The 13,140-nt window shown below is 41.9% G+C and overlaps 1 protein-coding gene across 4 annotated transcripts in view; it reads right to left on the reverse strand.

The window, feature by feature from the left end:
* Positions 1–13,140, reverse strand: part of PRKCI (protein kinase C iota) — an 83,343-nt gene that overhangs the window by 51,149 nt on the left and 19,054 nt on the right. For all 4 annotated transcript variants that reach the window (XM_018553761.1, XM_018553763.1, XM_018553760.1 and 1 more), the window contains exon 2: positions 125–246. In XM_018553761.1, the coding sequence (XP_018409263.1) occupies positions 125–246 (122 nt within the window). The remainder of the gene's footprint in view (positions 1–124; positions 247–13,140) is intronic.

A 13,140-nucleotide genomic window follows, 5' to 3' on the forward strand; every position in this document is an offset into this window, starting at 1 on the left:
TTGCCATGTAGTCATCTGTTTGTGCTGGTGTTTTTGTGTAACGTGTAAGTACACCATAAAACATTTCATCCAGTTATAGAATAAAAGATGATATCTAGCTTATTATACCATCAGAAATCATTACCTTCTTCATCAATCCATTTCATTGTGAAGAGCTGTTCATCGTCAAAGGAGCACATGTCTCGCACCTCATTACACAGTCCATCGTAGGTGATGATGGGGTCAAAATGTGTGATCATGATGTCTCTGGAGAAAGAAAGCTGAAGGTTTCAAACTACAGAAACTGAATATTTAAATGACAATTTTAGCCAAATCCAAACAACACAGAGGACATCAATCATATACAGTGTGTGTATTATGAGTGTAAGAAAATCCAATATCCAATACATTTTACATGGGTTTTTTTTAGCCTAAAAATGGGCTTTTAGTGTTTTCCAGGGCGTTTGCATGCATTTTGGTGCGTTACAGAGCAGAAAAAATAGGGCATGCTGCAGTTTTTCCACATGCTCTGGAACTGAACGGGGTGGTGTGAACTAGAGCCCAAAATACCAGTGGATGCATTTTTGATGCATTCTGTAACTGCTTTGCATATGCTCCGCATTTGGCATGAACAAGCCCTCACTTTTCCCCAGTTCTTTTGCACAACCGTTGTCATGGTGCACATCGGCACCAATGACAAAATAGGAGGAAATTGGACTGTCCTAAAACAGTTCAGAGACCTAGGTGCTAGGATGAAGGAAAGGACCTCCACGGTAGTTTTCTCAGAGATACTGCCGGTGCCACGACCCACTCCGGACAGACAGCGCGAGTTGAGGGAGCTTAACAAGTGGCTCCGGAGCTGGTGTCAGAAGGAAGGTTTTGGTTTCCTGGAGAACTGGGCTGACTTCGCAGTTGGCTATCGGCTCTTCAGCCGAGACGGGCTGCATCTTAATGGGAAAGGTGCAGCATTCCTGGGGGGGGAAATGGTAGAAAGACTGGAGGAGCTTTTAAACTAGGAAGTGGGGGGGAGGGTATAAAAATAAAATCACTTAAATAAAACGTAGATAATTTAATCATAGGTAAAAATAACACAGAAAGTAATAAAAAAGGAGTTAATAATAGTGGGCTAACACTCCAGTCAATATAGGAAATCCGTTGGCACATGTAAGTATAACTACCAACGGACGACCGAAATCAAGGCAGAATAATAACAATAAAAATAGTGGGGAACAACAAGGTAGTAAACTTTTGTCCCACAAAAAGAGGGGAATTAAATGTATGTACACCAACGCTAGAAGTCTGGCAAATAAAATAGAGGAGCTTGAAATTATGCTAATTGAAGAGGACTTCGACACAGTGGGTATAGCGGAAACCTGGCTGGACAGCACGCATGACTCGGCTACTAATATAGAGGGGTATAACCCGTTTAGGAGGGACAGAGGTGGGAAAAGGGGGGGGCGTTTGCATTTACGTAAAAAATTATCTAAATGTGCATATAAGGGACGATATTATTATTAAATTAAAAAGGCAGAACACACATTTGGGAGAGGAGGAGCCCACAGTTAAGGTTAACATTCCCTTTTCTAATTTTCTGCTGTGCAGTTATACCATGAAGCTGAATGGTTACTTAAACAAGATATTTTTTTTTAAATATACATATTTTCAAAGTATTTGTAATGGCTTAAAATGTAAAGGTTCATGGGCAAAAAACATTTCGTCTAAGGTTTTACTTTTATATGTAGTGTGAAATCATTTTTGCAAATTTTCTAATCATCACGTACAATTTCTGCCATTGCTAGCTTTCAAACAGCCTACATTTAGTTGCAGGATTACATCTTTAGTATCTCAATTTAGATGAATTTTGTCCAAATCTATTTGGTAGCAGTATACATAAATATTACAAGAGAATCTTGAACCTTCTCTGCATACAAATGCAGTGAACCTATGATCAGCATGAGAGCACAAAAGTGGCATCTAAGTGTTTAAGAGATGATCATTACAGGAAATCAATATTATTTGCGAAGTCTGGTAAAAAATAATTACTCCTAGGTCATTTAAAGCGCAAGTAAAGTTCGCTGTGCCTGGGGGAGCTATTGCCATGATATGCAAAAAAAAAAATACACAGCCTACTTGCACATTATGGCACACTTACCTGACAAGTATGCTCTCCTCCAGCGCTGACCGATCTGCTCTGTCAAAGCTGCACACTTCCTCTGCTTCTTCTAGGTCCCCATCATCCTGGACTGCTTGTAATGATGTAACTTCTGCGTATGCACACAGGAGTTACATCGTCCTCTGCACCCAGCCCAATTCCTGGTGCTCTGCAGATGCTGGGAATCACCCGGGGTAGTACACTGTACTGCGCATGAGCCGTACAATGTGCACAATAGAGAAAAACCTGCTAGAAATGAGAAGCAGTTGTCTTTGGCAGAAGAGACATGGCAGTCTTTTACTTATTTAGGTTTACTTCCACTTTAAAAGGTGTGTGCCACCATGGTAGTATAGAAGAATGAATAGTAAGGGGTATACAGTTTTATACTCCAGTGAATCCAGTTGACTTCAAATTACTAACAACTATTAATGGTTTAAAAAAGTGGACAGCTGGAGGTCATTTCTATAGAAGCCAGACTTCAGCTGCCATTTCCATTGGCATGCTGCAAAATGAAGGTAAACACCTGATAGGCTGATGTCTGCACCATTTTTGGGGGGGATCCAAAGTGGAGTCCAAATGGCTTTTAGCCAATGCAATGTTATCTATACTTTATTGTATGATAGCAACTTGTCTGATCTCATCCTGCGAAAAAAACAAAACAGGGCTAAATGAAAACTTGCCTTTGGAGGGCAGACCTCCAGACCTTGCTTAATTTGTAAATCAATACAACCAGTTTTCTCCATGTTGAAAAGCCTAGCTGACATGCACTCAATAAACGCTATCTGATATTTGCATGAGGAGCTCATAAAAGGCTGCAAGAGGCACACGGCTCTCCGAATGCTTGCCAAGAGACTCAACACAATGAAAATGTAATAGATATTCATGCAGAGATCTGTATACATTATAGGGCTATCTGCTACCCTGCAAGAGATCTACTAATCCCCAGATACATGGATGTAAGGGCAAACAAGGAAAGAAAAAACATTCCAGATAACATTTACAGATTGATCATACTAACTCATAATAAAAGTGTGTAATAAAATGTACCATAATATAGCTAATATGAAATACAGAAATTTAACAAGCATTACCACACAGAAGAATATTAATGTATACTTATTAATGTAAGGCACTCCTCTAAATATTCCAACTGCATTATGAATTTTATTTTTCAAAAGCAAATCATTAATAACATTTACAAACATGGACAAATGTGTTGGTAGCTTTTTGAGAAAAAAAAGAACCCACAAAACTGCCAAAATAATTGGCCTCCACCGTTGTTAATTTCCATATTTATAAAAAAAATCTGAATTTTGCTTTATGTTTTTGATTCAACCGAAAATTTTAAAAAGGATAAAAAATTAAAAATGGCTGAGACAAAGATGATGGGACCCTAAAGCCCATTTCACACTAGCTGATCAGGGGTGGATCCCCCTCCTGATATGAGCAGTGCAGATCGGAAGTCACCACTATAAAAAAACAAGTCTGCCGAGTTCCGATGGAGGGAAAAAAAAAACTGAAAAGACCCCATGTCGGTCTATGGGGAATCGGATGTACACAGACATGTGTCTGTGTACATCAGATGACCCCGATCTGGCGCGATCAGGTCTGAACAAAAAACGCTGAAAAACTGAACGGCGGACCTGATTGGACTGGCCATCTGAAAAGAGGCCTTAAATTAATATTTTGTTGATCAAGCTTTGAAAACAAATCGATGCAAACAAGTAATTTCTGTAGCTTTCAATGAGAATTCTGCACCTGCTAATAGTTAGGTTGGCCCTCTCTTAAGTAAACTGCTCCAGCTGCCTCAGGTTTGAAGGGTACCATCTCCAGACTGCATGTTTCAGCTCTTCCCATAGGATTCAGATCAGGGCCACTTCAGAATTAGTCCAATGTTTTGTTTTTAGCTATTTATGGGTGCACTATGATCCAATTATTTACCTGTTTGTTTTTGTTTTTTTAGAGGTATCAACAAATCTGTCCGGGTCATTTTAGAACATCTTTGTACAATAGGCAATAATGTATCTCCAGGGATCCCAACCGGAAAGATGCAATTTCAGGAAGGTGCTCTCTCCCGCCCCCCCCATCCGCGGAGGGGGGGTTGGGGGGACTGGGAGAGAGTAACCCCCTGAAATGATGGCAGATAGCACAAGAAGCAGTAGCTTCTTTGCTATCTGCAGGCTTTTTTTTTTTTCGTATTCTGACAGTTGCAGTCGTCAGAATAATTTTTTTTTTTTTAAAAGGCATAAGAATGCATAGCTAGATTCCCATTGGCTATTTCACTTTGCAATAGCCAATAGCAAACTAGCTATTGCACCCGCCATCTGTTGCTTTCAATCACCAGAAGAGGACCCGATAGAAAAATTCAGGTCCCTCCCTGCTGATTGACAGCAGCATTGGGCGGGTGCATTAGCTAGTTTGCTATTGGCTATTCGTATGCCTTTTTTTTTCTTTTCTGACTGACGGTCGGGCCGCGGCTCCCGATGTCAGAAAAGAAAAAAAATAAACGATCGCAGGGAAAGGTTTACTCTGCTCGATCGAGCTGATTAAACCTTTCCGGGAGGAAGTGTTTCTCTCCCGGGTGGACGGGAGCCGCTATCTAATAGCAGGAGACTCCCGGAGCGTCCGGGAGAGTTGGGATGTATCTCTTTTTACACCCCTTTTGCTTTACTCTACAAGGATAAGAAAGTGGAACCACATTTATCTATTTACACTTTGTGACGCGGGAGCATGTGCGATGCTGTACACAATCCCGCATCGCATGTTGTCATGTTTGATGCACTGCAATGCCATTATTTATTTATTTTTTTTAAGAACACCGGGCAGTTAATAAATTAACCCTTGCAGTGGAGCTACCCCTGCACTGCAAAGGGTTAAATGCTCATTTTAGTCTAGGGTGTAAAATAAAATATACTCACCCGAACCTCTGTCCTACCACAGTGGCCACTTAACTCTCTTCCCCTCCACTTATGTTGTAGTAAGGCCCTCAGCGTCCTCATGCATAATACAAGTCAATAGATGGTTTTTAGAAGATTTAGGTCACTGAAGCCTGGGGAAGAAAAGCCTGCACGGACCGGTCTGACAGCTAGTCGGGACTGAGGTGCGGGTGAGTATATCTTTTTTTATTTTACACCCTAGACCAGTGGTGACAAACCTTGGCACTCCAGCTGTGCCAAAACTACAATTCCCAACATGCATCTGCCTCTGGGAGTTATGTCTGTGGCTGTCAGTCTTGCAATGCCTCATGGGACTTGTAGTTCCAACACAGCTGGAGTGCTAAGGTTCGCCACCACTGCCCTAGACCAAAACAAGCACTACATTTTTGCAGTGCAGGGGTAGCCCTATTGCAAGGATTAGGTTTTTAATAGCACCCTAACGGACCTAGCCAGGTTCTGCGTTGTATCGCACAGAAACGTATTACCATGTTTATGTGGCGCAATGTGTTTTAAAAAAAAGGTGCTTGCAGTTCTTTGAATGCGATTTAGCTGTGGCAAGCAGCCCATTCAAATGAATAGGCTGCCTACTTGCACCATGATGCACCATGGAGCACCTCCGCAATGTTGCATCGCAGAGCTGTGAACAAGGGTGTAAAATCCAGTAAAGGCTGCTTGCCTCATCTGCCATTTCAGAGGAAGTGCAGGGGATGCCTAGAAGAATTACAAGTCATTTTTTAGAAGCAGAAAATTAAAAGACTGATGGTTTTCTGCCAGTACATACATAGATTTTAACATTCCCAGGAGGTTTGCTTTGGTGCTAAAAACATGAAGATTACAGATTTTTATGTTTTCCTTAATGAAAGAGAAAACATGTACACATTGTCACTGAGTTGTCATTTAGGAATTATTGATGTCTTCATTCCTGTAAGTTTCCAGCTGGCTGTGTAATTAAATAACCTCCCTTTACTCCTGTGACAATAATTATGCCCACACAATCACTCTATAGAAAACACTTTGCACTCCAGCCATCCTTTATACGGCAATGACTAATAAATCAATGTATACACTACTCATTATACCATGATAATCTAAAGCAATGATGATCTCAGTATAGGACTGACAGACGCCCAAGACACCAGAAGAGGTGTACAGAACTACATTAGGAAGGCAGGAGAAAGGAGGTGGATGATTAATATTTCTATTTTTTTGGTAGGGTGCAACTCATATAGTAATGACACACCACATAAGCCTGTTCTCTAACAAGCACTGTAAATGCTTATTCTTCAAATAATCCCATCAAGAGAACCTGCCATCAAATATAAACCAGCCCTTGCCAGGAACCATATCTGAACTGAGGTTTACCGAAGCTGAATGGCAAACCTGTTACAATAATGTGTAACTTCACAAATAAGGAAAAGAAAAAAGAAACCTTGTGGCAGATTCCATTAAAAAGGAAGAAACTATAGAAGTAGATAAGACAAGTTTTAGAAACATTTCTCACACTCCCCCTATCTAAATGAGGACTTTTTTTCCCAGCTTTTAGAAGTCAGACCTCTTGTTCTTGAACAAGACCTAATAGTACTGTATGAGGGCTTGTTCACAACAAATCCGGACCAGATCTGCATGAGTTTCTGCACATGCAGCGCAGTGTGTTTTGCTACGATTTCGCCGTGTTTCGGGCTGGTTTTTTTTAGCCTAAAATGGGCTTTCGCATGTGTTTTGGTGCGTTCCAAAGCAGAAAAAAATAGGGCATGCTGCAGTTTTTCCACATGCTCAGGAACTGAACGCTGTGGTGTGAACTAGAGCCCAAAATAGCATTGGAATACATTGAATGCATTTTTTATGCGTTCTGTAACCACTCTTCATCTGCTCCACACTTGGTGTGAACAAGCCCTGAACTGGTTAAAAGCAGACGTCCTTCTTGCATACATTTGCAAATACATGTGAAGCCATACACTGCTGCACCAAGGCACCTCTCTAAAATGTGCTCCCTGACTAAGAACGGTTTTAAAGGAAAAGAGCAGCTGTTCCATAAATAAATGTATGCACCAGAAGCCCAGACTTCCTGAAGTCAGTGAAAGACACCTAGGGTGTGCACCAAATTCAACAAAGCAAAAATGTCAGCAGCTCAGATCAATGTCATATCTAGGCTAATTATAAACGCAACTGAGCAGCAGATATAGCACAAAGTAACATATAAATAATGTTTAGCCAAAAATCTCTAATATTGTTGCAGACAAGAATGTGTAGAGTGGTGAGATAAATACATATACAATGCACACACTATACACTCAAAAATCTAATTCTACCAATGCATCCCTCTATGTATGATGATTAATAATAACCGATATGTCAGGTGTAAAATGCTGTGATTTTGACATACTTACACTTGCAGAGCATTCACTTCCTGATTTGAAAGGGCAAAATGACTTCAGTTTGCCAAAGCAATGCACACTGGGATTGCCTTGTCATTAGCAGAGCATTGCTGGGAAATCTCACCTGTAATGTCATGAGATCTCAGTGAAAGGCATTTTCCTCCCCTGAGATGATGTGCATGGTCACATGTCCTAGTCACATGTCTATATGTGCCAGTAATCCAGGAAGTAATAGGAGAGCTAGCAATCTGCCCTTAGTAAACATGGCCACAGTCAGAAGACTGGGGGAAGAAAAGACAAATAGGGTATGCAAAGAATACAAAGCCGGGAATTATCTAGAAGTACGTGTTTGTAGATTGTCATTACTAAACATTTCTAAAGGTGTGTTTGTTGTTATAATTAAAGATCTTGGGAAAGTTCTGCTTTAAGCGGAGGAGTTAAATATGCAAATAGCTTTTATTGCAGAGAGAGAGAGCAGTATGATTTGAATCCACGTTTAACAAGCCCTGTTTGGGTAGGCTCCTATTTTCCTGCCGTTTAAGGGTTAACGCTGCATGTGCCCTACACATCTTTAGGGGTAACCAAGGTACATGAGAACGCAGCCATATGGCAGAGTACATCCAATTACAGCAACTCCCCAGGAAATCAGCCATGGTGCATCGCCAGCACAGCATGTTTTGACTAGTCTGTTTATTTTCTCCCACCACTTTCATCCTTGCTGTTCTTTTTCTCCGGAATATCTGCCTTTCCAAGCAAAATTAATTAGTCATCATTTTGCATTTGGAAATAAATGAGAGTTGCTGTCCCTGTTCTCACAGTGGGTATATACAAGCCACCCTCGCAGTCTCCACGGACCCCTGTGCAAGCATCTTACATCTGTGCAGCAGTGGAAACGGAATGCTCGAGGAAGCCAACTGCAAAGTACAAGAAGGGGAACCAAGCTGCCTCTCTATTCCTAGAAATATACGTGTTTTGTTTGCATAAAAACATCCGTTCTGGTCACGTATTCAATCTTGTACGGCAAACAGCTAAACCCACACATGACATACATATATGTGCATTCAAAGATGAGATTTTTTGCAGTTATTTACATACAGCACAGCCCTGTCTGGCAGGGAAGGAGACCTGATTTATTTCTGCTCTAGTTAGAAAAGCACTTACAGGTCTTGTCCCTTCCTCTGCCTGTGACTGGAAAGAGAAAGAAGAGTCAGCAGACTGATGTTTTGGATAGCCTTCTGCTCTCTCCTCCTATCAGCAAATCCCTAGTAAGCGCATCAGCTTCCCTCTCTCCCTGTCGGAGCTCTGCTGTACATGGATTTTAAGAGCCAGAAATCAAGTCAATTAATCTTACACACCTGGCCTAAAATGCATTTAAGGAAGAAATTTGGGGAATTATTGTTATTAACCCTTGCAGTGGGGCTACTCCCGCACTGCAAGGGTTAACTGTTCGCTTGTGTCAAGGTGCTAAAAGAAAAAAGAAAATTTATACTCACCCGATCATTCAAGCTTTCTTGTTCTAAAAGGTGCCCATACACTGTACGATTCTCGTACGAGAATCGCGGGAAATCCCGCGATCGTACGAGAATCGTACAGTGTATGGAAGGCGTGCGACCGTTTCTACTGTACGGTCGCACGTCTTCCATCGAACAAGCAGGCTGGAAAACCCGCCGGGAATCGTACGATTCTCGGCGAGTGAGTGGCCTGCTTGTTCGACAACTGACGAACGGGCCGGTGTGCGCACGCGCACACTGCCCGTTTGCCGTGCTTGCAAGCCCGCCCCTCATTGCAGTAAGTACGATCTGCCTGTCCAAGATGGGCAGATCGTACGTTTTTTTAAGTACTTTACAACCATCGCAAGACTATGGTCTTGCGATGGTTGTAAAGTGTATGGCCACCTTAAGACCGGTCCCTAGTGCCTTTCTCCCCCACCACTGCAGTGCTCTAAAAGGGTGCCCATACACTGCACGATTATCGTACGAGAATCGTGCAGTGTATGGAAGGCATGCGACCGTTTCTACTGTACGGTCGCACGACTTTTGTATTTCGAGCATGTTGGAAAACCATTTGATAATCGTACGATTTTCGGCTTGTTTTTAGCATGATGGAGAGATAACTGCCGATCGGTGTGTGCACGCGCACACTGCCCGTTCAGCATTGCAGTCATCAGAAGCCCACCCCTCAGGGGGGCGGGCTTGCGATGATCGCAAGTACGGTCTGCCTGACCATGATGGGCAGATCGTACGTTTTTAAAATTACTTTACAACCCTCGCAAGACAAAAGTCTTGCGAGGGTTGTAAAGTGTATGGCCACCTTAAGAATCCTTGCGTCATTACATTCTATACACGTGTACAGATGTGAGGACGCTGAGGAACATTCCTTCTGTGCAGTGGAGAAGACACACTTCAGTGACTGGAGAAGCAGCAAGTCGGCTTTTTTAGCACCTGCACACAAACAAGCAGTTAACCCTTGAAGTGTAATGGTAGCCCCACTGCAAAGGTTAATACAATTTTCCACAGATTGCTTCTTTAAGGAAATGGTAATTAATACAGAGTTGTATCAATGGTGTCTCCAATGCCTCGTTCAAAACGGGGCAATTTGGCATTCCTGCAACAAAAACCTACGAATTCCTGCGTCAGGAATGCCAGGTATCTCTCTGCTGTACTCACTGAAGTTAATGAATGGGTAACAGCGGCCACATCGGTAAGTGGCAGTCTGCATGTAATCAAACATAATACCATCACATAGTAATAATCAAAAATCACTGCGCTGGGAATGAGTGACTCGAAATCTAAATAACTAAATAGACCAGCAGCAACTTTGTGTATAAGTGAGTCTATTATGTAGCAAATAAGTTGCGCTCGATACAAAAAATAATACCATCACATGCGGTTTGGAAAAGGTCACTTGTATCTAATAGACCCATGTATCTATCCTGCATCCACCAATAGTGATCTTTTTCAAACCGCATGTGATCATATTATATACAAATACATGCGGAAGGCCATTTTACAGATGCGGTCGATTTCATCCGGGGCCTTAGATCTATAGTTACATAGTTACATAGTATTTGAGGTTGAATAAAGAAATTAGTCCATCAAGTCCAACTTATTAGGATCTAATTCTAGGAGTACCTGTACCCAACCCTAACCCTAAACCTCATCTGCCACATTAATGCCCACTCCCCTATTTTATCCAGGTCCTCCTGTTATAATGTCTAAGTCCGTGTCTATTACCCTCCCAATTTTGGTGTCATCCGCAAACACGGAAATATCGCTGTTAACACCCTCCCCGATGTCATTAATAAATAAGTTGAACAATATGGGACCCAGCACAGAACCCTGAGGCACACCGCTCATTACACTAGCCCAGTCTGAAAAGGTGCCATCTGTCTGAAGTTCTGCTTTAAGGGAAACCTACCATGAGATAAAGATGGAGGCTGCCATTTCTATCCCCTTATTCTGCAAATGATAGGTTTCTGGCTGTCTTGCTCAATTAAAGTGACATTAAAGGCTCTGCATGCAGTAGATATATGCATAAACATTTTTAAAAAACAATAATACATTTTAAAAAAATTTACCAAAAAAGGAGGTAAAAAAAAACAAAAAAAAAAAAACCAGTGTACATTCACATCAGTCCCTGTCCTCAAGGGCTTAAAATCTAAGGCCCCTTTCTCACATACGTACAGGGCCCAATTAGACAGGACCCAATTAACCTTCCAACATGTCTTTAGAGTGTGGGAGGACACCAGAGTACCCAGAGGAAACCCATACAAGCACAGGGAGAACATGTAAACTCCTTGCAGATAGTTCTGACTAGGATTTGAACTGGGGACCCCCAGTGCTGCAAGTTGGAAGTGCTACCCACTACACCACTGTGCTGCCCAGTATCATTGTCCCCAAAGGATCATTATTACCTGTGATTGGTGTTTTGTGTACACAGACAGAAATGACACCCTTACTCTACTTTTCTTGGCCTCTGAGGTCCCATTAGAATGTATGGTATTTGTGCTGTAGTCAGGCCTGGGGATGAGGAAGACTGCAGACATTACACAGCCAACATACCAGGAAGACTGGAGGATTATGGTCTTCACAATGGAAGGAATCACAGCTTGTACGGGTGGGGCTGGGCTCTCTGCACTATTAAAAGCAGAAATGTAAAGTGTATTAAAACCTAAAACAAAAATGTTATATTGCAGCTTACCAGTCCTTAGACGTGCTGGCTGCATCAGTTTTCTTTTTTCCTTTACTTTCACCCTGTAATCCTACAAATAATACATGTACACTTTCTCCCTACCCTGTATCTTTGGGAACAACCATGCAATCACACAGGCTGGACTTTAAATATGTCTGCCTTTGTTCATCTCCATTACATGGTGGATTGAAGGGCCTAGCAGTTCACAGTGGGTGACGGGCACAGCGATTGCCAACAATTCTCATCATTGATTATAATCGATTTCATGGATTAGTTGTTGCAGCTCTACTGAATAGTGACCTCTATGGCAGGATTACTAGCCATTATGCTGAATAAAAGCTGTGGATTTAGGAAAAATGAAAATGCCTTTTGAATTTATAGAAGACTATGTGAGATTTTAGTGATTGGGTGCACAGCGTTTTTCTAATGCCCTTTGCATGTCATGTGACATTATTATCTTCATGAAAATACAGGAAGCATTACATGAAGATCATAGGTGAGTCACTTAAAGTAGAATAAACTCTCAAACTTTTTAAGTAATACATCCAGAACAAATATACATTGTCCAAAGTATTTCTTTACGTTTTTGCCCAAACACAGTCATTATATTTTTGAACAGCTCCAACACTCCCAGCTCAGCTTTTCTGAACTTCCTGTCTAGTACAGTCTATAGCACAGTTCGCTGGACCTGTCAACCTACTAGCTTGGAAAATGGAGGAGGTGGGAGAGAGAAGGGAGCAGGGGATTGGTTTGCCTTGCTGTGGCTTTATGTTTGTTGAGATACTAGCACACACAAGGGTGGATCCATAGGACCCTGCAAGGGAAAGGAGCCACCCTAAAACAGGATGTCAGGACCAGTGCTCAGAGGGCCATATGATTCTACAGTTACCTAATAAATTTAAAAAAAAAACAAGCAGCATCCATTGTAAGTGATTTAGTCAGCATATGAAAAAGCTTAAAAAAAAAAAAACCTTTGACTTTTACATCACTTTAAGCTTGTTACTGACTCGCTTGCATTGAACCGGACTACTGATATGTGTATGGGCATTTGTTCAGGTTAAATCTCTAGTTTCTACCCATACAAGACAATGGAAATGCAAAAGCAGCTTGATCCCCCCTTAGAATGTCAGAAGCTCCTCTGAAGGATCTCATCTAAAGGCGTGTTACCGAATGCAAACTGCCCCCACCTAAAAGTCACATACATTTGCATACAGGGTGCAAGGATGACACCGCCAAAACCCTTAGGGCTGGTGCAGACCTGGGCGATCCAGGACCCATTGATTTCACTGGCGTTACATCCGCACGACAATCGCAGAAAAAAAAGGTACATGAACCTTTTTTTTTCGCCGCGATCATGTTCAATTGCACAGTGAGAATTGCAGCAGGAAAATGCGCAATGCGCCCGGTGCGACTGGGGTGCCATTAGCAAAAGAAAGGTACCACCAACACAATCAGTGGTGGTATGCAAAGCCTTGACCGCACAGCAATCCGTGCAGTAGTGTAAACC

Source organism: Nanorana parkeri, unplaced genomic scaffold (assembly GCF_000935625.1).
Source record: "Nanorana parkeri isolate BGI_ZX_2015 unplaced genomic scaffold, ASM93562v1 scaffold129, whole genome shotgun sequence".
NCBI lineage: Eukaryota > Metazoa > Chordata > Amphibia > Anura > Dicroglossidae > Nanorana > Nanorana parkeri.